The sequence below is a fragment of the Colius striatus genome, chromosome 24, assembly GCF_028858725.1.
Source record: "Colius striatus isolate bColStr4 chromosome 24, bColStr4.1.hap1, whole genome shotgun sequence".
In the NCBI taxonomy this organism is placed as follows: domain Eukaryota; kingdom Metazoa; phylum Chordata; class Aves; order Coliiformes; family Coliidae; genus Colius; species Colius striatus.
The window spans coordinates 5,453,226-5,477,704 of NC_084782.1; the positions used below are offsets into that span (position 1 = coordinate 5,453,226).

The 24,479-nt window shown below is 66.1% G+C and overlaps 1 protein-coding gene across 3 annotated transcripts; it reads left to right on the top strand.

The window, feature by feature from the left end:
* The first annotated feature begins 1,677 nt into the window (after nucleotides 1-1,677).
* Nucleotides 1,678-24,353, top strand: NHSL3 (NHS like 3). Of its 3 annotated transcripts, none has more exons than XM_062014689.1 (7): nucleotides 1,678-1,976; nucleotides 18,297-18,449; nucleotides 18,668-18,723; nucleotides 19,726-19,843; nucleotides 20,201-20,317; nucleotides 20,428-23,241; nucleotides 23,620-24,353. In XM_062014689.1, the coding sequence occupies exons 1-7, from the start codon at nucleotides 1,790-1,792 to the stop codon at nucleotides 23,640-23,642; spliced, it is 3,468 nt and encodes a 1,155-aa protein (XP_061870673.1). In that variant the 5' UTR covers nucleotides 1,678-1,789; the 3' UTR covers nucleotides 23,643-24,353. The 3 variants fall into 3 exon arrangements, with proteins under 3 accessions (XP_061870673.1, XP_061870674.1, XP_061870675.1); XM_062014690.1 differs by lacking the exon at nucleotides 1,678-1,976 and adding an exon at nucleotides 9,001-9,188; XM_062014691.1 differs by lacking the exon at nucleotides 1,678-1,976 and adding an exon at nucleotides 16,900-16,975.
* The last annotated feature ends 126 nt before the right edge of the window (nucleotides 24,354-24,479 follow it).

Genomic DNA, 24,479 nt, shown 5'->3' on the forward strand with positions numbered 1-24,479 from the left:
TGGACTTTCCTTCCACACCAGGACCAGGACTGTAACGGAGGGTAAGACCTTGCTCTTCACCTTCCTCCTCTACTTTCCTCACCCATCTGATGAGAGCTGTGCCTGGAGGGGAACAGACACTTTCCCTGTGGCTGTGATTCTTTGGACAATGCCCCACAACTGTGTGCAATTGTTTTTCACACTGGCTCTGCTGCCATCTGAGGGGTGAGATCTGAAACCCAGGATCTATTTTTGGTTTTGGAGGCTAATGACTCGGAAGTTGGAGCTGGTGGAAAGTCAACACAAACACCCTCACTGGGCATGAGCTTCTCCCCAGCCCCACTCACCCTGACTCGGGCAGCAGAGCCTTGGAGGGCAGCGAGGTGCTCAGGCCTCCCGCTGGGAAGGAGCTGCTCCCCTGCTCTCACAGCAGGACGTTGGGGTGCCAGGAGATGGCTGCCTGGCTGTCTCAGAGCTCATTTGGGTTCAGGGAGGTGAAGCAAGAGGATGAGAAGCAGACACACAGAGGCTCAGTGAGCCCCAGCTCTCCTGCAGCCGTTGCCCTGGGTTCAGCGCTGCATCCCTGCTGACTGGTGCCACTGGGAGCAGCAGAACATCCCGGGGTGTGCAGCCCCCGAGACGCGGTGCTGGTGCCCGAGTCCCACAGGACACGGCCTCGTGCTGTGAAGCCTGTGGCACGGACAGGCTTCCTGCTCTGAAAATTCTGCTTGTCATTCCCAGCCGTTGGCAAACTCCTCTGGGCACACGGCCAGGGAAGGATGAGGCTGAAATGGAACGGTGCAGCCCTTCACATCAGGGAAACGCATCCACACGGGGATCCAAAGAGCTGAAGAGAGTGGAACTGTGGCAGAAATCAGCTGTTTTCTTGCCAGGCTGGTGGCCTCTGGCTTTGCCACGTGTTGTGCCACTGACCCGCTCGGCCCTGGGATGTGCTGCTGCTCCAGCCCCGGCTCTTGTGCGTCCTGCTGTCCCCTCGCAGCCGCATCCGTGCGCTCACGCTCCCGAGCAGCGCAGGGAAGCAATGACAGCTCCCCGGAGAGCTGCTGCCGTTCCCAGGCCAGCTCCTGGGCTGCAGGCAGAGCCACGGCAAGAGCCTCGCCTGCCCCTGCCCCCAGCCCCGTGCCATTCCGTTGCCAGAAGCGGTTTACCATTAGCAGCGCGGCACGGGGTGTTTCACGGGCATGGCCTCAGAAATGCCACCGTGTCCCCTCAGGCACTGCCAAGCGTCACCCTTGAGCCCCTGAGCTGAGGAAGCAGCGGGGGCTGAGGGCAGGGGCAGGACACGGGCAGTGCCCTGGGCACGGCAGCAGCCGCTCTGCAGGACACCGATGCCGCCGTTGCCTCCTCCCGTCACTCCCGTTCTGTCCCACTCACGGGAGCGGTGTGTGGGAGGGGGATGGAGCGTCCCGAGGGGCGACAGCAGCCGCCGGTGTCCCCGCACGCTCCCCCCGCGCACAGTGCGGGTCCCGCGGGGACGAAGCCGGGACTCCCGCACCGCGGACACGCGTGTCTCAGGGACCCCGGGGCGGGGGAGGGTGGGCGCGGACAGCGTCCCCCCGCGTCCCGCCGCCACCGGGGCCACCTGCGGGCTGGCGGCGGGGGCGGGGGCCGGTGCGGGCGGAGCCTCCCGCAGCCCCGCCCCGCCCCGCAGAAACTTTCCGTCGTCGTCGGGCGGGCGGCGGGAGCCCGGAGCGGGGCCGGGGCTGCAGCCGGAGCCGGGCGGGCCCGGCCCTATGGGCAGCGGCTGCGGGGCGGTGCGGGGCGGTGCGGGACGCTGCCCGCCGCGGCCATGTCCGCTCCGGCCGCACCTGCGGAGCCCGAGCGGGGCGGCGGCGGCGCGGCCGAGGCCGAGGAGGCTCCTCCGGGCCGGCGGAGGAAGGCCCGGGCCGGCTCCCTGCGCAGGGCCCTCAGCTGGCTCCGGGGCCGGCGGCGGCGGAGGAAGGGCGGCAGCTCCCCGGGCGCGGCGGAGGGGCGAGGTGAGGGGCGAGGGGGCGGGAGCCGGGGGATATCGGGCAGGATGGGGGCGAGGAGAGGGCGGGGAGGTGGCAGCGGTAGCGGGCAGAGGGGTAGGGGTGATGGGCAAGGAGGGGTGATGGCAGGGACCGAGGAGGAGTCCCGGTGGCAGCCGTGGAAGTGGCCGAGGAGGGATGGTGGTGGTGGTGATGATGGCGGGTGAGGAGGGGTGATGGCAGCGGCCAAGGAGGTGTCGTGGTGGCAGCTGTGGAGCTGGCCAAGGAGAGCTCAAGGTGGTGGCCGTGGGGGTGGGTGAGGAGGGATCCCCCTGGAAGCTGAGGAGGGCGGTGGAGGAGCTCAAAGAGGGGTCTCGGTCGTCCCCGAGAAGAGCTGCAGATGGTGCTCATGGAGGTGGCCAAAGACGGCCACAGTGGTGGCTGGAGAGGAGTGAAGCTGGTGGCCGTGGAGGTGGCCAAGGAGAGGCCGCGGTGGTGGCCAGGAGGTGCTGCGCTGGTGGCAGCAGCAGTGGCTGCAGGGGGTGAAGGGGGTGGCTGCGGCAGCAGGCCGGATCCGGCAATCCCTGGTGCGATCTCACCCCTGCCCCAGGGGCTGGTGCCGGTTCACTGGGCTGGTTCTCTCCCCGCTGAGTCAGAAGGTCACTGAGGCTGAGGGAAACCTGGAGGGCTGCCAGCCGCTGCTTTCTCCTTCCTCCTCCTCCTCCTCCTCCTGGGCAGGGTGTTTGCGCGCTCCAGGTGTGGCCCTTCCTGTCCTAGATATGGCCCCGGCTGCTTCACGGGGCGCTGCCTCTGCGGCCCAGCCACGGCCCTGCCGCCCGCACAGGGACAGCTGGCTGGCAGGAGGTGCCGTGGGTGGCAGGAGGTGCCGTGGGTGCCATCTCTGTGCCGCCCCAGCGCCGTGTCACGGGGCTCCGTGGGCTCAGCCCAGGACCTTTGGCTGGGTGCTGGCGTGTCTGGCCACGCTCCTGTGCTCGGCACGCTCGGGTTGCAGGGTGGGTGTCCCGGCGTGGCAGCGCCCGCCTGAGGGATCGCCCCGTGCAGCGGAAGGTGCTCGGCCTGTCCCTGCCCCGCTGCTGCCGGGGACACCGAGTGCGTCACGCCGCTGCCCTTCCCGCAGGGCACCTCGGGGACGTCGCCACGCTCCTGCCCGGGGAGAGGCCAAGCGTGCCAATGCCGTCCCCTGGGACTTTCTCCCTCGTTTTGCCCCAGGGAGTGAATTTCCAGGCATCCAGGGCTGCAGGCAGGCATGGGAGAGGCACGGGGAGATGTGTGATAGGAGAGGAGTGGCTGTGGAAAGGCACAAGGGGCTGGGGCAGAGGCTGAGCTCTCTGCTTCGCTCCATGGGATGCTGCTGAAACCTGAGCAGAAAAACTGAGATGTGCCTGAGCATGTGACGAACGTTCCTCTTTGCAGCGCAGGAACGCCCCCAGCAGCTCTGCCAGCCCCTGCTTTGGGTTTGTTGTTGGTTTTTTCTGCCATAAAGTTGTGCCATTCCCCAGCCAGTGCTGGAAATGCTCAGTCACTGCCTGGCACGGCCGCAGCCCAGGGACCTCGCGCCCGCTCGCCGCGCCAGCCCTGCCAAGGCAGCCTGTGCTGGCATCAGCCGCGGCTCTGTCACCGCGCTGCCGTGGGCTGTGCAGGTCCTGGAGGGGCTGTGTGGTGCCTTGGGGCTGTGGGCCCCGTCCCTTCCGTGTGCTGGGAGCCCTGGCACCCCTTGGCATGTGTGGGGCTGGCAGCTGGAACGTCCTGCCACGGTGCCGCTGGCCTGGTGGTGTGTGGCAGGGAGGTGGGGAGGATGTGCCGTGGTTCAGTGGAGGAGCTGGGGCTGAGCTGGGGCTGTGGAAGGAGGATGTGCCGTGGTTCAGTGGGATGCCTGGAGCAGCAGCTGGGGCTGAGCTGGGGCTGTGGAAGGAGCTTTGGCTCCGGCTGCTTCCCTCGGGCGGCTGCAGAGCTCTGATGAGCCGCTGCTGCGTGCAGCTCTGACCTGCCCCGAGGCTGCATCGGCCTCGCTGCCAGCACCACGAGCCCGGCCCCAGCTGGGAGCTTTTCCAAGTGTTGTCTGGGAGCTGTGGGAGGGGGAGAGCTTCAGCAGGTCCCTGTAGGCTCTGGGTATCCTCGGCTTTCCCCCTGGCTGTGCGTGGTGCTGGGGAGTGGTTTAGGATCAGGCAGCTCCTCATCACCCCACCATTCCTGCAGGTCACAGAGAGGGGACAGGACCTGTCCGACCATCCCCAGAGCACCTCAGCTGTGCAGGGCCTTGGGTGGCTCAGGGAGGAAGAGCTGGAAGCCATCCTGGGGGATGCAGGCCAGGACTAGTTCCTCAGCCTGGGCATCTGCCCACTCACGACCTGGGTGCGGGTGAGGTCGGGATTGCTCAGCACTGGAATCATGAGAGCAGGAGGATGAAGGCATTTCCACTTTGGATCAAACCCGTGGGTCCATCTAATCAGAAATCCCATCTCTGGCTGCTCAAACCGCTGAGCTGTGTAGAGGAAGGGCTGCTGTAATCCCGCTCATGGGCGAGCTGCAGCGGCCTCTCCGGGGGCTCAGCACCAGCAGCTTTGTGCTGAGCAGGGAGACGGCTCCATCCTGCTGCAACCTGAGTTCTGCTCCGTTCCCTGACAGGGTGCTCTGGACGGGCCCTGTTGGCTGCAAGATAATTCCTGCTGCAGCTGCAATGCCCATCCCAGGCTGTGCAGGGGCTGCCAGGGTGCTGCCAGCCCCAGGCTGGTTTACTGGCACACAGCCCCCTCTGAGCACCTCTGTGGCCCATGCCAGTGGTGTCTGAGCCCCTGGCTGATTCCTGACGTGTTCATTCCCACAGTGAGCTCTGGAGGCAGAGGAGTGATCATCCCCTGGGATGGGAGCCTGGGTGTGGAGAGCGGCTGGGCCTAATGCATATCGAGGGGCTGGGGTGCTCAGCCAGCTCTGCTTTGCTGTTTGGCTGCTTTGTGCTGGTGGAAGCTGGAGCAAGACAGCTGAGAGCTTTTCCTGGAAGCTTTTCCTTCTCCCGTGGCAGCTCTGTCTGCAGCCCCTCAGCAGCAGGGCAGCCACACACCCGCCCCCTCTGCCCGGGCTCCTGGAGGAGGCTGGGGCTGGGTCTCTGGCTGCTGCTCTGCCCAGGTTTCGCAACCTTCTGAGCTCCCCGATGGAGTGAAGGAATCCATGTGCCAGGAATATTAAATTAGGGTCAGCTTTTTCTTTTTCCTCCTCTTTGATACCAGCTTAGCCCAGCAGCACCAGCTTTCCTGGCTGGGGAGGGAGGGATGCTGTGAGGGGGTGCTGGAGGTGCACGTGAGCCCTCGAGGCAGTTTCAGGCTGAGCCGTTCCTGTGTGTTGCTCTGGCAATAACCAAGATGTGAAATCTCCCCAGACACTCGATGTCCTTCGTGCTCTGCTGCTGTGTAGCACGTGGTTTGGTGTAAACACAGGTTTTGAGCCTTTCAGCTGGGAGGAGGGAGCAGAGGGGTGGGCGCTGCCGCCCGCTCCCCGGGGTCGTTCCCCTGCGTGGGGCTGAATGAACTTGTTAATCTGCAAAAGGCAAAGAGTGACACTTCAGCAAATGTGAGCAGCAGGAATCCCCTGGCTGGCCTGAGCTGGCAACGGCGAGAGGCTCTGCAAACAAAGAGAGGTGTGTCTGCAACCACAGCTATTCCACCTGGAGACAACTGGGAGAATGACTCTGGCGAATAACGTTCCGTAAGAGCCGATAAAACTATTTCTCTGGAGTCATATTTCCCTTTAGAAGGAAGGTCTTGTTTCATAAGACAATATCATCATTGACTTTGACTCGGGCAGCGGTGGGAACATGAACTGCTGGGAGGTGAAGAGCTGGGCAACGGTGAAGTGAAAACGCGTTTCCCTGCCAGGAGGGAGCTGGAGCCCTGAGCTGGTCCCTGTGGCTCCCACCGTGCAGGGATAAAATGCACCTTGCACAGAGCAGGGAGCTGAGCTGCCTCGAGCTGGCATCAGCAGAGGCAGCCAGGACTCTGGCTTGAGCAGGAAATCATTTGAAACCCTTCTGGTTATGTATTTCTGTTAATGATTGGGGATCTCAAGTGGGGTTTCTGTGTTACCTTTGCCTCGCTGCGCTTTACTTCCCCGTGAAGGGAACAAGGACTGAATTCCTTTCTCATTCAGGCAGCTCGGCTCCCACTCTGTGTTTGCTTGATGATGGAATGGGGTTTAGAAAAGCCCAGGAGGGAGGGACTGATCCTGCCCTTTGCCAGCACGGAGGGGCAGCGGGGCAGAGCGAGGGAGCGTGTGACTGTGAGCACATCTGATTGTCCCAGCAGTCACGCCGTGATGGCAAGATCTGGATCTCATGAGCAGCTTCCTCCCTCCTGCCAGCTCCTTGCCGTTATGAGTCCTCCCAAGGAATAAAACCTGGGGTTTCTGGCTCAGAAAGTTCTGGAATCAGCCTCCTGCCCCCAGTTGCCCATTCGTGCTGGGTTTGTGGTGTGCCTGCTGTGCCAGGGAAGCTGCAAATGCTCCCCCTGTACTTTGTGCTGGTGGGGCTGCACCTCAAATAGCGTGTCCAGTTTTGGGGTCCTCACTACCAGAAGGACACTGAGGGGCTGCAGCGTGGCCAGAGCTGGGCAGCGGAGCTGGGGAAGGGGCTGGAGCACAAGGGTGCTGGGGAGGGGCTGAGGGAATGGGGGTGTTGAGCCTGGGGAAGAGGAGGCTGAGGGTTGGCAGGGTGAGGGCAGGGCTGGGACTGCAGCAGCTTCAAGGGTTTAACAACCCAAAGGACTCTGTGATTCCACTGCTGCCCTTTCCCAGCAGATCTCTGGGTGCAGTGATTTGAGCCAGGCCTGGGCTGAGCTGGTAGCAGCCGTCTGGCAGCTCAGCATCTGTGGGCCTCAGGGGTTTGTGTCCCAGCTCAGCACTGGGGCAGGTTGAGGTGAGGTCTGTGGGGATGCCTGGGCTGCTCTCAGCCGCCTGACTTCTGGCACACGTGAGCTTTTGCTGTGTTCTCAGGGCCTGGCTCCCTCTCAGCACCCTGCAGGCCGTGGCTGGGGGTGATGGGGCCGTGGTGGCTGCGGTGGTTTGGCAGGTGCTGGCACAGAGGACGGCTGTTTTGGGAGCTGAGGGGGAAGTGTCTGGCTGTATCTAGGGCAGTGTTGCAGGCTACAGCCTCCCCTTCTGCAGGGAGAGAAATCAAAGTGCTTCCCTGGGAAAGCTGCTGTGTGTGGCTGTGGAGGAGCCGCTGTATCACTGGGGAGGGGGACTCTGTGGCACTGGGGGTCCATGTGTCCTGCTGTGGGGGGATGCACATCCCAGGGTCCTGGTGTGGAGCTGCTGTGGGGGATGCACATCCCAGGGCCCTGCTGTGGAGCTGCTGTGGGGGGATGCACATCCCAGGGCCCTGCTGTGGAGTTGCTGTGGGGGGATGCACATCCCAGGGCCCTGCTGTGGAGCTGCTGTGGGGGGATGCACATCCCAGGCAGGCCCAGGAGGTGCTGGGCAGTGGCAGGAAGCTTTGTCCTGGGCTGATGTGGATGCCCTGTGCCCACCTTGCAGCCCAGGGCAGAAATCCTCCCCCGGAGTAAGTCGGCAGGGACACGTTGCACCATGACCACGAGCTGGTTTAATCCCAGGAAAGGCTGTTCCTGCAACTGGGCAGACTGGGCAGGGAGTGCCTGGGGACACTGGTACAGCCGCCCCGGTGCCAGGCACGGTCTGTGGCACGGACTGGCCCCTGCCCTGCCGAGCAGCCTTTGGGCAGCCGACCGAGCTGTGGAGCAGCTGAACCATCAATATTTCCATTGCGGAGCAGGAGGCTGAAGTCCAAAGATTAATTTATCGCCGCTGACCTTGGGGGGTCGGCACAAAGCTGCTGCTTCATTTTGTATTTTTAATGTGTTTTTGCATCCCCTCCCCACTTTGGTGCCTTTCCCACAGAACCCTCCTTCCTATTTATCCCAGCCTTTGATGAATCACCTCAGGAACATAAACACTGCCAGCAGGAGCTGCCCACCGCCTGGCTGGCTGACCCCTGCCTGCCCTCCCAGCGTTTAATGCTCTAATTAAAAACCAGGAGGGAAGGATGGGCTTCAGAGGGGGTAGGCTGGCGTCTGCCTTTCACAACAGACAGCGGTGGGACTTGTGTGGGCAGCTCTTGGGGCAGAGCAGCCCGTGCCCAGAGTCCCCTGCCGACTTGCTGCTGTGTGCACAGAGCAGGGTCTGGAGTGGGGAGAAGCAGAGATGCACCCAGGGAGGGAACTGCCGTGAATTCAGACGTGCTCAGGGCTGTGACTTGCTGCAGGAGTGACCGTGGAGAGGGTGGCAGGGGGTTAACATCCACCTACAGGCATGTGGGTGCTCGCTCTGAGGTTGGGCAACCGCCCGGCCCAGCCTGAGTCCTCGGGCACTGTGCTCCAGCCTTGCTTGTCCTGTTCTAGCCTTGTGCCAGCCTTGGCTGGGGTGTCTGTGTGGGGTCTGCATGCAGCTGGGACCCCCAGGATGACTTGGGGATGGGGGTTGTAGCCTTGGTTGTTGGAGCTGTGCTCAGACAGAGGCAGAAATTGCAGCAGCTTGGTGGAGTGTGTCAAATGCTGGGGCTGGAGGCGAGAGCTGTGCCCGACTGTCCCTGTGCCTGGAGGTGTTTGGGCATGTGAGGGTTCCCTTTGCCTGGCTGGGGGATGTTGGGGGTTCCCTTTGCCTGGCTGGGGGATGGATAGGGGGGTTCCCTTTGCCTGGCTGGGGGATGGATAGGGGGATTCCCTTTGCCTGGCTGGGTGATGCTGGGGGTTCCCTTTGCCTGGCTGGGTGATGCTGGGGGTTCCCTTTGCCTGGCTGAGGGATGTTGGGGGTTCCCTTTGCCTGGCTGGGTGATGGGGGTTCCCTTTGCCTGGCTGTGTGTCACCCACGCATCCCCACGGAGGGGATGGGTCTGGGAGGGTGCGATGGCAGCTGAGGGATGATTCCAGCAGGCCCCTCCTCTCTCTGCCTGTACCATTGGCTCTCCCGCAGCCGCCTGCGAGAGCTGAGCCGTGCCGGAGCCGGAGGGATGGGAGCAGGCGGCTGAGAACCGTCATCTCCCGCGGGCGGCCCGGCCACGCCAGAGCCCGCTCGGCCGCACCATGTAGCGCCGGGGCCTCCTCCACCCGGCCGCGGTGGAGGGCGAGGGCGGCCTCATGGGCAACGCGCAGCGCAAGAGGAGCGGGGCGGGCGCCAAGGCCGGCTCCCCGTGGCCCTTCGGCAAGCACAGGGCAGGTAGGAGCCAAGGGGCACCTGGGGAGGGGCTGCCGGGGGTCCCTGTGGCAGGCCTGGGCCAGGGGAGTTGGCTGCCTCTGCTCTCCCCACCCCGGCGTGGGGCTGCGGCGGGAGCTGAGCCGTGGGAGGTTTTGCTCTCTGTGTGGTGAGGGGAGAAGGGGGCAGGGTCGGTGCCCCTGAGCTCTGGTGCTGGGGACAGGGGAGACCCTCGGGCTGCTTTGCAGGGGCTGTGCTGACGTGCTGGGAGCTGGAGCAGCCGCCGTCTCGCCTGCGTGAGCAGGACGGAGATCACCCAACGAATTAGTTACTGATTTGTTTTCCTGAGGGGTGTCTCGGGGGTTGGAGCAAGGACCCCGAGCTGCCAGCATCACCTTCCTCCCCTGGGAGCCCCTGCTCCCATCCCGTGCCTCGCTCTCCCTCGCTGCACCCCGGGGTCTGGGAGTGTTTGCAGAGCTCTGGGCTGTGCCCGTCCTGTGTCCTGCCTGCCTCGCTCTGCTCCTGTCTGTCCAGGCACTGTTTGCTCGGCTTCCTTATGCTCTGGCTCCAGGAATGCCCAGGAGGAGGCAAGGGGCAAGGGCAGCTCTTCTTGTGTGGGGAACAGGAGCTGGGGAAAGGGTCCCACACCAGCCTGGACCTGAACCCACATCTTAACCGTGAGCCTCGCAGGGTGCCTGGTGCTGAGGAGCTCCCCAGTTCCTCTGCTGGAGCCAGGAAGGACACTCAGTAACATCATCCCAGGGCTGCACATTTCCACACTGATCTTGTTAAACTGTCCCCACATCCCCAGCCCAGCCTGAGTCTGGGAGAAGGGACTTTGATGGGCAGAGCTCTGGGGCCAGTAGGATTTGGGTTTGCAGCTCCAGCAGGTTGGTAACTGGGCAGTTTCCTCCTGGAGCTCTGGCCCTGCCATCCCTCCTGCCCTTGTCTGCCCCATTTCCCTCTTCTCTCAAACTGTGCAGTCAGCAGCTGCCCAGGTGGGATGAGCTGAGCTCTCTGCAGGTAAACAGGGTCTGGGGTCAGTCACTGGCAGGCTCAGGGAGCAACCATGGCTTGTGAAACTGTCCCAGAGAGGTGGGGGCTGGGATCAGGAGACTCCCCAGGCACATGGGGAGAGTGTGTCAAAACGTCCTGGCTGGCAGCATCCACCTGGGGAAACTGAGGCACGGTTGCCTGTGGCTGTGCAGGGATGGGATCTCCTTTGCCTCAGGCTCTCTGCTGCCTGGCTGTGGTCTCCTCTCCCCTGAAGTCATCCCCTTGTCGTGGTCTCCAGGCAGGAAGGACTTGGTGCCACTGGCCAAGCTGTGTTGTAGCTGGTTCCTGCTCTCCTCTGGCTCTGCTGGATGTTGTCCCTTTGCCTCTGCCGTGAACCACAGTGTGGCAGGGGATGGGATGAGCTCCCTCCCTGGCAGAGGCAGTTTGGAGGCTCATGTGAGCATCCCTGGTGCAATCCTCACTTTTTCCTCGTGCCATCCCTATGCAGCCCTCTGTCTCCTCTCCATCCCCCTGCCAGGTTTGGGTGCTCCTTGCCAGTCCCTGACCCAGGGCCGTGGGGCTGCCAGGGGCTGTGTGTCACCACGGCCGGGAGAAGCCCTGGGACAGCGTTGGTGTGGCACCGGGACGGATCCTGCCGGGCGAGGGCTGGTGCTGGGGCCAAAGGCCATGGGGTGGAAGGTGCTGAGAAAACATGGGGCGAGTTGTGTTTGTTCTCTGCCGTGGCTCCATGGCAACGGTGCAGCGGCCACAAAGCAAAAGAATTTGCATTGTGTCGCTTCAGCATTTCAGAGGGCGCAGCCGGATCCGGGGCTGGGGGTTGGGTGCACAGGCACCTGCCCCACGGCCCCCACGGCCGCTCACCAGACCCGGGGTGCTTCTGCATCTGAGTCAGAGGTTAATTGCATGTTGTGGGCAAGCAGACCAGTATCTCCCAGTTCCCATCTCTCCATCCCCAGCAGCCTGGGAACACCGGTTTGGTGTGGTGGTCAGGCTGGGACAGGCAGCAGCAGCAGGGAGCTGGGCCTGGGCACCCCCCAAGGGCTGGGGCAGGGGTCCCTGAGGGTGGGTTTGGGTGGGCAGGAGCTTGGGGAGCACGACTGAGGGCTGTGGGTCTCCTCGCTCTGCTGCACCAGCACCAAAGCCGCCTGTTGCCGTCACCGTGCTGGAGCAGGGCCACCTGGCTCTGAGCTGCATCCTCTGCCTCTCCTCCCTGGGCTCATCTGTGCTGGGAGCTGCTGGGGAAGGTCCTTGAGCACCGGAGACACCAAAGGCTCTTATCTTCCCCTTATCGGGATGGCCCCGCCGGGCCCTGCTGACTCAGGGGGGAGGAACGTGGCGGCTCTGCCCGTGGCCTCAGCGGGGCTGGGGCTGGTGCGGGGCTCCCTGCGTCCCCTGGCACCCACATCCCCACCAGTGAGTGCTGAGGCAGGTTGTGGGGAGCAGACACCCTGGGGGAGGCAGGTTTGGGGTAAGAGCTGCCCTGTGGCATAGGTGCCAGCCCTAGCTGGGGGCTGGGAGTGCAGCCCCTCGGCAGCTGTGGGTGAGCAGCATTGGGTGTCTTGTGTCACGCTGGGCTGGCCCCAAAACCAGCCTGGGGAGCAGGTAAGGGCAGGGTCTGTCCCCCCTGGGGGTCACACTGAGATTGACACAGGCACTTTCTTCAGCATCCCACTGCCAGCTGCGGGGGCTGAGCCCTTCCCCGTGCCCCTTCCTGCTCCTGGAGCAGGGGAGGAGGTGATCTGTGGGTGTCCTGGGCAGGCAGCTGCACAGACATGCCAGGCCGTGCCTGCTTGGCAGGCACCTCATCACCGAGAGGCAGGAATGGGGCTGGTTACCCCCCACACCCTGTTTTGGTGGCAGCTTCAGCCTCATCCTCTGCCATCTCCTGCCCCGAGCCCACGTGGCCGTGTCCGTCTCAGTCCCTGATGGAGCTTCGGCAGCTCCTCGGCGCTTCCCGGCCGAGCCCCGCGGGCAGGAGCAGGGCTGGGCTGTGCTGGATCCCTGCACGGAACGAAACCTGCAGGGTCTTGTCCCTAACCCGTCTCCTGGCTGTGCTCCTGCGTGGAGCCAAGGACCTGCTGTGACAGGCAGAGCTGCCATTTACAGAGCAGCCTGGGTACCCTGGGACCGCGCCGGCACGCGCCGTGGGGCTGCCAGCGCCCGGCACCGCGGCACTGAGCCGTGCTGGCCTGCGGGGGCACGGGGCTGGGGTAGAGCTGTGTGTGGACTTTGGCAGGGCTCTGGGGAGGTGCTGGGGGCCTGTTCCCACCCGGCCGTGCCCAGGCTGTGCCCGCTGCCCGCGCCCCCGGCTGCCTCCTGGCCCGGGAAGGGCTGTTATTTACCTTCAAACCTGTTGGGTGGCTTCTGCAGGGAGGGGACGAGCGTGGGGTGGGGACGTGGCAGGACAGAGGCTCTCCCTGGGGTGGAACAGGGGCTGGGGCTGAGGCACTACTGGGATTCGGGGTGGTCTTGGTTCCTCCAAGACCCTCAGGATGGGTCTGTGAGAGCAGAGGGAGCAGGAGCCGTGGCTGGCCCAGCCCGGGCTGGCAGCGCTGGCAGCAGCGAGGGGAGGGCTGTTGTGCAGCCCCAGGCGTGCCCCTGCCGTGGCAGCAGCTCTGCCCCGAGCGGGCACCGCGGGCTGAGGGAGGGGAGGCAGCGCCAGCACAGAGCTGTGGACTTTGGCAGAGCTCTGGGGAGGGAGGAGGTGCTGCTGGCCCTGTGCTGGCTCCTTGGCCGTGGTCAGGCTGATGCAGGGCTGGTTGTAGAGGAAGAAAAACCATCCAAGTTTGTTTTCCCGTTTGAAATGGATTTTGTTTCTGCCTCTGCGTGGGAGGGTGTTTGAGCCTCGAGCCAGCAGCACAGAGAGGGTCGTGTTTATTTGTGGTGTGAGGATGTTTTCCTGGCTGAGGACGCAGCCCCAGGGAGGCTGAGGGCGGCTGCAGCCTGGGCTGGCAGCAGGGGGCTGTGTGGCCACAGCCATCGTAAATATTGTGCTGCTGTGACCCTGCCTGGAGAGAGCAGAGCCCTGGAGAGAGCAGAGCCCTGCAGCACATCCCGGGGCGTGGAGTCTGTGCAGAGACGGCGAGGGCTCGGGGAATGAGGGTGGCCAGGCTGGTTGCCTCCAGTGAGGCTGTGCTCCCCCTGGCTTCCCTCACCAGCTGGAGGTTGGGGAGCGTGGCACAGGCAGGTGCCACATCCCAGCCAAAGCCACGGAGCTGCCTGAGTGGAGGTGACAAGCTCAGGGGACAGATGGACACGCTGGGGCTCGTAAAGAGGCTGATGAGAGGGTGTGAGGGCAGCCAGCAGCATCCCACGGGCTGGGGCACTGCCTGGCCCTGCTGCATGGGAGAGGCTGATCCAGCACAGGGGCTGGGTGCTGGGGCAGGGCACAGGGGCTCTGGCAGCCTTGTCAGGGTCCACGTGCTGGCTGCTCCGTGGGGCTCTCAGGGACGGGGTTGCTGGGTTTTAGCCAGGCTGCTGGTGTCTGCAGGCGCTGCTGTTGTGCCCGTCTCTGGCACGGGGAGCCCGGGTCCCCAGGCCCTGCTGCACGCCTGGGCAGCGCTGGCTGATGCCTGGGAGCAGTGTGGAGGGAAGGAGCTGTGGAAGGGTTGGGAGAGCATCACCCCCACAGGGCAGGGGGTCTTCTCGCCACCTTCTCGCTGCTCTCTGCACCGCCCTGGCTGCTGGAAGGGAGGCAAGGTCTCCATCCCACTGAGCAGGACACACACAGGCAGCTTCTCCTCCCCTTCCTCCCTGGGGACCTTGCAGCCCCTTCCAGCCCTCCTGCCAGCTCCCCCCTCCTCCCCATTTTTCTGGGGTGAGTCAGTGGTGCTGGAAGGGGCGGGCAGGGAGCTGCTGCCTGTTCTGCCGCAGGACCCGCTGTGCTGGGGGAAGGCAAGTCGAGGCAGTGCTGTGCAGGCAGAGATGGATGTTTGCAGCTGCATCTGGCCAAGCCCGCTGCTTGCAGGAGGCACAGGCCTGGCGAGGAGGGGGGCAGCAGCCAGGATCTGCTCCTCTGTTTCTCCCCCATCGTGGCTAAGCCACGAGCTGGGCTGGCAGCAGATGCCGCTTGGAGCATCACTGGTCCAGGGCCGTACAGCCCCGGCCGGGCTCCTTTGGGCTCTCAGCTCTGCTCTCTCCCTCTGCAGCCCTTTCCCTTCCCACCGTGGTGCCCTCCAGCTGCTCTGCTGGCACTGAGCTGAGGGCACAGTCCCTGGCGTTCCCTCCCCATCGTTTTGCCCCGCTGTGGAGGTGTTTCGTTCCCTCTGGGCCATCCTGGCACCGGCTGCAGCTGCCACCAACCCCGAGTCGGGCAGAACCATCCTCGAGAGAGCCCAGCTCCGAGGGGCCTCTGGCTCCTGGCACAGGAGCGTCCCCTGGCCACGTGTGGACGAGGCACGTGTGGGATGAGCCACGTGTGTCGGAGCAGGGGCCGGGGCCACCCGGGCACGTCCCAAGGAGCGGCACAGCCGCTGGGTCCGGCCGTGCTGCTACCGGCACCCGCTGCTTCCTCAGCCCCTGAGCGCCCGCTGCAGGATCAGGCCCCTCTCCTTCCCTCCTGCCTTCCCCCGTCCGCCCTGCGCTCCGCAGCGGGTTTCGCCGTGTGTTGACACAGCCGGGGCGAGGCCGTGGCTGTGAAGGTTGCAGGGAGTGGGAGGGGGAGCAGAGGCCGCTCTGCACCCTGCCACGCTCCCGGCCCTGGCACGAGGCTGCTCCGTGGCCTGGCAGCGCTCCTGCCCCGGCTGGGTGGTGCCCACGGTGTCCTGCCTGGATTAGCCTTTGGGTGATTGCAGCTCCTCCTGCCCCCAGCCTCAGAGGTGGCACAAAGGAGAGGGACACGTGTCTGTGTCAGCAAGGGACGCTCTGGAGGCTCTTTGGGACCTCCCAGGCTGTGCATGAGGAGGAGGAGGAGGATGGTCAGGCTGTCTGCTGCCACCTGGGAACGTCCTTACAGCCCTGGGCAGCACCTTCCACTGTGCTGCCATCAGCAGGCATCAAAGCTCGACTCTGCCCGGGCCCTGGACTGGCAGCACAGGGGGGATTGTCCCCCCTTAGCCAGGAGGGTTGCCAGTGCTGTGCAGGGGGTCCCAGGTGCTGGACCCTGTGAGCCAGCAGCGGCGTTGCTCTCAGCAATTTACCCGCTGTCGGCTGTGGCTCGTGATGGGCTGCCCAGGGAGGACAGGGACGTGGTCAGCTCAGCACGTGGCTGCTGCTTTGTGCCCTCTCAGCCCTTTCATTATGTCCCTTTTCCACTTGTGCTGTGAAGAGCTGGGCAGTGTCTGCAGCACCTTCTGGTGAGCGTGTGGGCAGCGGGGCCCATCCTGCCTGTGCTGGAGGCAGGTGCTGGGTTGTGTGTAGGGCACTGCTTGTATCCAGTCACGGATGGTTTGGGTTGTTAAAGCCCCTGGAGCTGCTGCAGCCCCAGCCCTGGCCTCACCCTGCCCAGCCCAGCACTGACCCCTCAGCACCTCACCCCACGGCTTTGGGATCCCTCCAGGGCTGGGCACTGCCCCAGCTCCCTGGGCAGCCTGGCACAGGGGTGACACCCCTCTCAGGGAAACAGTTCTGCCTCAGCTCCAGCCTCAGCCTTGTAGTTGCTGTTATGGGCACGCAGGAGAGGCAGAAGGGGAATCCTCTCTGACCCTCTCAGGTCCCTTTAGCAAGGTCAAACTGTCCCTCGGGCCCTTCTCAGTGCCTGGGGTCCCACAAGCCCCTCGCTCCCTGCCGTGGGTGACGCTGCAGCCCAGCCCTGCCCTGCCACAATAAACCTGGGCACAGCCGTGGGGAGCTGGCAGGGCAGGGAAGGAGGGTTTGGCAAGTCATCTCCCAGCTGGCACAAGGACAGCCCTGCCCCCTGGGTAAATACCAGCAGCTCCTGCCTTTTGAGGCCAAACACCTGCAGATGGGAGGGATGGAGCTCCCTGGGGTGCTGGGCGCCGCTGCTCAGCTCCGGCACACAGCGCCTTGTGCCGTGGGGATGGGCGGCCAGCAGTGCCACGTCCTGTGCCAGGGCCTGGCTGCCTGGCATTTCTCCCCCTGCCCTCATGTGCCCCCAGTGCCAAGCAGCCGGAGCTACTGGTTAGACTGGTCTGAGACCTCGTTCCCCTCTGGTGCCGCCGGCTCTTGTGACCGTGATGTGGCTGCGCCGGGTGCCCCGTCCCTGGGGACAGATGCCCTTTGCCCTCCCTCTCCCCATGGCTGACGTCCCCCCGTTGTGGGCTGAGCCTCTGGGCTCTGGCGAGGCTGGGGGCGGCCAGGGGGTCCCGGCTGGCGCTGGGGATGGACGAGGAGGGGGGACGCGGTGCTGTGCCGGCTCCCCAGGGCTGGTGCTGGTCCCAGCTCCTCCCAGCCGTGGGAATCAGCAACTGGTTTGTAGCGATGCTGTGCCCAGCAAGGAGGGTCCTGGAGAGCTGTAAGAAAGGAAGAGTAGGGGCGATCCTGGCGCTGAGCGCAGCAGAATGGATCCCTGTGGGCCGTGCCGTGCGTGGGAGGAGGCGGGAGGGCTGGGGGCGAGTGGGGAGGCCAGAGGAGGGGCCGGGCGGGGGGCGCAGCTGAGGCGAGTCCTGCAGCCCCCCCGGGCCGCGCTTCTCCCCGCACTGGCGGCTGCGCCGGAGCCTCCGCCGGGCTCAGCACCCTCCTGGCGCGGATGAGGAGCCGGGGGCCGGCACGGCGCTGGGCGAGGGCCGCCCCGGCACAATAGGCAGCACGGGGGGAGCAGCCCCTCTCCCCAGCCACCATGGTGGTTTTCATGGGCAGGAACCTCTCCTCGCTTCTGGCTTTCTTCAAGAAGAAGGGTGAGTGAGCGAGCTGGGGAGGGGGAGGGAAGGAGCAGCGCCTTGTCCTTACACAACCTCTGCCCTCTCGCCCACCCGCAGCGGGCAGGGGGCTGCCACGGCCGGGGGAAGGGCAGGGGGCTGCCATCAGCGGGGGGAGGGCAGGGAAGGTCACCCCAGCCCCGGCTGGGAAGTTAATGGAGTAAATCCCTGCGCTTCTCCTGCGGGAAGGTGGCTGCGAGGGAGCTGGGCAGGGAGTGTCCGAGGGGCTGTGGAATCGGGGGAGAACAGGGCTGAGGGGCAGGGCAGCATGAGGTGGGGGGAGCTGTGGGTGTCTGGCGTGCCCTGCCAGGCCCCCGCGGCAGCACGGGGCTCTCCCGCGCCACGTCCCGGCCCCGGTGCCCGTTGGTGCCGGCAGAGGCCGGCGAGGCGCGGCGGCTCCATTGTTCAGGGCCTCGTCCTTTGTGCGGCGCAGCCGGAGCGCGGCCGCCTCGCTGCCTGGCCGTGCTGGCTGCCAGGGCACGGGGCACAGCCGGGCTGCCTGGCCTCGGTGCTGCTGGGCAGCAGGTGCCCGTGTCCCCGGGGTTTCCTCTGCTCGTCCTTCCCCGCACTGAAACTGGGGTTTTCTTCCTGGGCAGGATGAGTTTGAGGGTTCAGAGCTGGCAGCGGCGTGTGGGCAGGAGCAGGCAGGGCTATGCCCACCCTGCCGTGGTGTCCTGGCTGGGTGATGCCAGGCACAGCCCCCGGCAAGGACCCGGAGCTGGTGGTGGGCACCCCGGGGTGCTGTGGTGGTGTGTGGGGAGGGGGCTGTGAGATGGTGTGGAGGGTCCCCTGCCAGCCACGGCATGGCATATGGGGTCTCAAGCGCTTGGGAGGCTCAGAGGGGATATTCAGGTCCTCTGGGGTCTCTGCACCAGCCCTTGCCTCAGTTTCCCTCCTCTGTGCAGTTCCCAGCCCGCCTAGACACAGGGTGAGTCCCCACTCCTGGGGTGCTTTGCAGCCTGGGGATGATGCAGCCCACTAAAGAGAAAGTCATTGTCTTTCTGTCCTTGTTTAATCCCCCTGAGCTGCTCCTTCCCCACACAACTCGCTGCCTCGTTTGCTGCCACCGCAGGCCCTGGGGAGGGGGCAGTGAGGGGAGCAGAGCCCAGGCCCTCACGGTGCCCACAGCCCGGCTGCGGGTACGGACCGGGTGTGCAGGGATGAGCAGGATAACGTCCTCCCAGGCTGGAGGCATCACCCAGCTCTTCTCCAGGCTGTCTGGGGCCACATCCTGCGAGTGTGGGTGTGTCAGGACCCCCGTGTGTCCCCCCCAGCCCAGCTGACCCCTGTGTCTCCACAGGCGCTGCCAAGGAGGCCGAGAAGCGGCTGAGTGTGCAGTACACGGCGGGCGAGGAATGCCCCGACAATGTCTTCTTCCCCAGCACACGGCCCCCACACCTGGAGGAGCTGCACAACCAGGCCCAGGAGGGTCTCAAGTCCCTACAGTACCAGGGTAGGTGTCCCCAGTCCCTACAGCACCAGGGTAGGTGTCCCCAGCGCCGGGGGTGGCCCGAGGGCAGGGCCGTGCTGCGTGGGCGGCGCTGGGGCTGAGCGGAGTCCAGCCGTGCTGCCTGGGCTGGTGGGAGCACTGCTGGGCTCACAGCCCTGCTGCTGGCTGCTGGCTCCTCCAGGCTCCCCCAGAGGGATTCACCTCCTGCCTTCCCTCCACAGAGAAGCAGAAGCAGACCAAAAGTGCCTGGGACCACGGGGACACCAGCAGCCTCCAGGTGAGTCGTGCCGAGGAGCTGGCGCTGCTCTGCGGCGCTGGGATGAGCCCTCTGATGGCAAGGTGACCCCTCTGCCCACCCTGGCTGCTGTCTGGGCCCTGGGGGTAGATGTGGGACCGGCTGCAAGGCTGTGGCCGGTAGGTTTGTGGGGGGCAGGAAGGGGCCACATGTCCCTTGGTGTTATCCCCTTTGCCCCATGATGAGCTGCTGTCTCCATCCTCCTCCCCAGCCTCAGCACGTCCTGCCCTGCATGGTGGGCTCTGCCTGGGGACCCCTTTCTGTCCCCCCCACCTCCTGCCCCACTGGTGTGCCCTGGCAGCCCTGGCCGAGATGGGGTGACCGGGCAGTGCGACAGGGACCATGGGCCACGTCCAGCCCCATGGCTGGGCCCCTCCCCGGCTGCTGACGAGGAGAAACTCCCACTCTCTTGGCCAAGCTGTGCTTTGGCTCTTCCCTGGCTCTGACCCTGCTGCCAGCACCTCACCCGCCCATGTTTGCTCAAGCCGTGTCCTCCCACTGGCCCCCTTAACCCTTTGGGAGCTGGGGGCTGGGAGCCCCAGGGCAGGCAGAGCCCCAGGGGGAGCAGGGCTGGCTCAGGGCAGTGTCGTGGAGGGGTTGGGGGGTGGTTCAGGCTGATGTGTCTCACCCTGACCTCTGCCTGTGCCTGTGGGGATGGGGTAGCACCAAAAGCTCTGCCCGTCGTGCTGCTGGTTGTGAGGCTGGTGGTTCCCTCGGGTGCTCCTCTGCCAGGCCGGCCCCTGGCTGCCCTGCTCTGCGGGGGGCTGCGAGGCCACGCGGGGTCCTGGGGCTGCTCCGGGCCCCGCTCCTGGTGGGAGGACTCTGGATGCTGACGGGGCTGACTCAGCCTTTGGCCCTCGGAGAAGCTTTTGTCTCGGCAGCTCTGGGCTGAGTCAGTTTGCAGCGGAGAAGGGGCGTGTGGGGGCCTGGGGCAGCCGCCTCCCCAGCCTGGGGTCTGCCTGAGCCCCCTCTCTGCACACACAGTCCTGCACATCCTCGGAGGATGACAGCGGGTCCTTCCGGAGCCGGGCGGCCTCCTGTGCCACGGACAGCACCTCTGAGGACGCCCTGTCCATCCGCTCCGAGATGATCCAGCGCAAAGGTAGCGGGCTGGGGGGCAGCGGGGCTGGGGGGCGGCGGGGCTGGGGGTGCCAGGGGGGCTGGGCTGTGTGGTGGGAAAGCTGAGCTCCCTGAGCTGGGGTGGCCAAGAGCCAGCGCGGGGATTTGGGAGCCCGTGGAAAGAGTGAACGACTCTGAGTCAGAGTGTTGGGGCTGGGCTCGGGGGACAGACGGACGGACAGACGGCGTCTCCTCCCTGCTCAGGCTCTGCGGCTCTCGGGCAGCTGCCGGTGCCTGGCTGGGCTGTGCTGAGCTTGTCCCGGAGCATCTCTGGGAGGGAGGTGCAGGGGATGCCCTGGCCAAGGCCCTGCTCACATCAGCTGGCACAAACCTCTCGCAGGTTCCACCTTCCGACCCCACGACTCCTTCCCCAAGTCCTCCGAGAGGGCTGGTAAGAAGAGGAAGGAGAGGAGGACGACGGTGCTGGGCATCCCCCAGCACGTGCAGAAGGAGCTGGGTAAGCGTCAGGGGCAACGGGGAGGGCGTTTTTAGGCTCTGGTCTCGCTGCCCAGGGCCGTGTTTGCCTCCGCTTGGGCTCACACTGGGCTTGTCTCTCCGTGCTGCCAGGTCTCAGGAGCAGTCGTGAGGCGGATGGGCGCGGGCAGGGCGGTGGCCGGGCGCCGCAGTCGCTGCTGAACGGGGGGCAGGTCTCTGGCGACGCCGTGCGCATCCCGACCATCGACGGGAAGCTGCAGCCGCCGCCCGGCCCCGCCGGCGCCCGCGTCCGCCTCGGAGCCTTGGAGGAGGCAGACGCGGCCCTGCAGAAGCACATCGACCGGGTTTACTACGACGACACGTTGCTGGGGAGGAAGACGATGGCCAAGCTGTCGCCCGTGGCGAGGCCGAAGTCGCTGGCGGTGCCGGGCATGACCACCAACGCCAGCCCCCCGGAGCTGCTGAGCCCCGTCATGTCCATCTCGCCCCAGGGCACCTACATGTCCAAGATCATCCCCAACGCCATCCTGCCGCCCATGGTGGACGTGGTGGCGCTGACGCGCAGCAGCGTGCGGACGCTGAGCCGCTGCAGCCTGGTGTCGTCCAGCCCGGCCTCGGTGCGCTCCCTCGCCCGCTTCTCGGAGCGCAGCTGCCGCAGCCGGGAGCCGTCGTCCTCCAGCGACAACTGGAGCCACTCGCAGTCCACTGAGACCATCGTGTCCAACAGCTCCACCATCTCCTCCCAGGGCGGCTCCGAGCGCCGGCAGCCCGAGGCGGTGCCGCGCTCCGAGGCCGCCGCTCGCTGCGACTCCGACCAGATCAGCGTCTACAGCTCTGCCGGCTTCACCGGCTCCTGCGCCCAGCCCCGCCCCGCGCCCCCGACCCCCGGGCTGCCGGCCGTGGGGGGCGGCAGCGGCCGAGCGTCCCCCGCGTACAGCACGAGCAGCCAGGCGGAGGGCTCGGACACGGGCAGCCTGGCCAGCGAGCGCTCCTCCGCACGCAGCGTCTCCCTCAGGAAGATGAAGAAGCCCCCGGCCCCCCCTCGCAGGACCTACTCGCTGCACCAGAAGGCCGACGGGGACCCCAAGGTGCTGGGGCTGCCCCCCAAGCCCGACCGGCGGAGCCAGCGGGAGAGCGGCGTGCCCTGGTCGCCGCGCCCCGAGCCCTTCAGCCCCACGGCCGAGGATGAGGTGTTCTCCCCGTCGTCGCTGAGCGAGACCAGCAGCCTCCGCTCCGAGAGCCTGGCGGGCGCCAGCTCCCCCGAGGCCCTGCGGGGCAGCCCCGGGGTGACGCTGGTGCTGAGGGAGCCCCAGGCTCAGCCCAAGTGGAGCTGCACGGACGGGTCCGACCGCACCATGTCCCCCTCCAGCGGCTACTCCAGCCAGAGCGGGACGCCCACGCTGCCCACCAAGGGGCTGGGACCCCCATCCGTGTCCCCAGGCAGGGCTCAGCCCCAGAAGCCGGACCGGCTCTGCTCCCTGCAGTCGCCAGCGCTCTCCGTGTCCTCCTCCCTCACCTCCATCTCGTCCTCGGCCTCGGACCCGGCCCCCCCCGAGCCCCTGTCGTGCCGCTCGGACCGGTTCATCATCCCGCCGCACCCCAAGGTGCCGGCTCCCTTCTCCCCGCCGCCCACCAAGCCCCAGCAGCCCGCGGCCGCCGCCGCCCGCCTCCTCCCCTCGCCGGACCCGCCGGCACCCAGCACTGCCAGCCAGGAGCCGTCGGCCAAGCCCAGCGCCAAGTCTCCGCCGCCGTCGCCGCCGCCTGCCTACCACCCGCCTCCCCCGCCGGCCAAGAAGGCCGAGGGGACTCCCCAGGCCACCAGCGAGGCCCCGGCCGAGGCCGCGTGGCCCCCTCCACCCCCACCGTCGTCCGAGGACCACGACCTGGCCATGGCAGACTTTCCCCCTCCGGATGAAGCCTTTTTCAGCGACGCCGTGCCGGCTCCTAAAGCAGCACCGAGCCCGGGGGTCGTGTCGGCTGCCGCCTCCTCGCACAGCCAGCGGCCAGACCCACCGCCCGCGGCCCCGCAGCCCCCGGCCCCCGCCGAGCCCCCTCCCGCAGCCGCCGTGCCGCCGCCGCCGCCTCTGCCCCCGCCCTCAGCTCTGGCTCCGCCACCCCAAACCGGCCTTAAGAAGGCGGCCAACGGCCCCGTGGCAGACGCCAAGAAGGAGGCGGCGGCGCGGAGCAAGAGCGGCGCGGTGCCCAAGGAGGACGCCAGCCTGCCCATCGTCACGCCCTCGCTGCTGCAGATGGTGCGGCTGCGCTCCGTCAGCGTGGAGCCGCCTGCCGCGGCCGGGCCCGAGGAGCGCCCGGCGCCGCAAAAGCCCGTCCGCCGCTCCCTGTCCACGCGGCAGCCGCCGCCCGCCAAAGACGTGGTGCCTTCCAACCAGCTCCTCCAGGCCGTGCACCTCAAGGCGGCCGCCTTGGCCTGCGGCGAGGCCCTGGAGAAGCCGGCGGGCGGCAGAGCGGCTGCGGCCGGCCCCGAGGGGCCCCCCGGCGACGGGCAGCTCTCCCCCAGGCACAAGTCGCCGGCCTCCACCGCCAGCTTCATCTTCGCCAAGAGCTCCAAGAAGCTGGTGATCGAGACGGCCTCGTCCCCCGAGGCTCAGGCCGACCTGAAGAGGAACTTGGTGGCCGAGCTGATGAATTTCTCGGGGCAGCGCTCGGCAGCCTCAGCCGCCACCCAGCAGGGCCCCGGCGCGGCACAAGCGCCCCGCAAACCCGGCAAGATCCCTCCTCCGGTAGCCAAGAAGCCTTCGCTGGGCCCGGGGCCGGCTCCTTCCCCCCTGAGCCCAAAGGTGCTGGGGGCAGAGGCGCTGGGTTCCCCCGGGCCGCAGGGAAAGGCCACGGCGGCGCCAGCGGACCAGAGCAGGACTAAGAGCGAGGCGGCGGGAGCAGCCGGCAGCAGCACCATGGAGACAGCGCCTCAGAGCCTCCCTGCACCAGGTACAAGGGTCTGGAGCTGCCCCACCATGGGATGATGCTGCTGTGGGTGCTCAGGCACCTGAGCCATGGTGGGCTCCTGAGCTAGGCGCTCCCAGGGCTGGCACTGGGAGGGCTGGGCTGGCACTGGGAGGGCTGGGCTGGCACTGGGAGGGTTGGATTAGTATTGGGAGGGTTGGGCTGGCACTGGGAGGGTTGGGTTGACGCTGGGAGGGTTGGGCTGGCACTGGGAGGGTTGGGCTGGCACTGGGAGGGTTGGGTTGGTGCTGGGAGGGTTGGGTTGGCGCTGGGAGGGTTGGGGCAGGGCTGGGGGAAGCTGAGGCTCAGGGTGGCTGCTGGGGCTCAGGGTGACTGACTGGGCTCTTCCCTCCTGCCTTGCAGATGGACGGGGAGCCACAGCCTGAAGGAGGGAGCTGCAGGACTGGTGCCCCCACAGACAGGAATCCAAATCTCTCAGGGACCTGGGCAGGTCAACAGAGGAGTGTGGAACTGGCAACTAACTTAATACAGGAAGCAAACAGCCTTAGCCTCCACGGCCTTGATGATATTTATGCAAAAATGGTGTTGGTTTCTCTTTCCTGAGTCCTACAGCTTTACTTTGCTTCGTCGTTGTTGTTTCTTGAGCTGGAGCCGAGGCCGTGCCCAGCTGCCGCCTCCTCCCCCAGCAGCAGCCGCGCCAGGAGCTGCGGGGCCCAAGGAGCTGGGGCTGCTCTGCTCCCAGCCCAGCCCCTGAGCAACTGAAGCACTTTGGAGGAAGGAAGGGGAAGGCTTTGGCCACGGCAGCACCCAAGGGAACGCGGGACAGAGGCGCTGGCTGAGAGGGACCAAGGCCACGGCCCTCGAGGGAAAGGCAAGAGGCGGCTCGTGGCCAGCGCAGGCTCTGGGCACTCGCCCGCTGCCCGGCCCAGGCAGCCCCCAGCTGTGCTGGCTGCAGGGTGCAGGGGGAGCCTCAACTGGTGTCTGTGAACTCGGGACACATTTTGATGTCTTTGATTGTAAAAAAAAAAACCAACCAAACCAAAACCAAACCCAAAAACCCCAACTCTGACCCCAAGCCTCTGCCACCGAGCAGCTGCTCAGAGCTCTGTACCTGGCTGGTAAAAACGATGACTGAAGCTTGCTGCCTCCTGTGCTTCCTGGCTGGTGGCCATGGCATTGCCACACGCTGCAGCCGAGCTCTGGGGCTGGCACAGACCCCACAGAGCCCCCTCAGAGCAGGCACAGCCCCCCCAGAGCAGGCA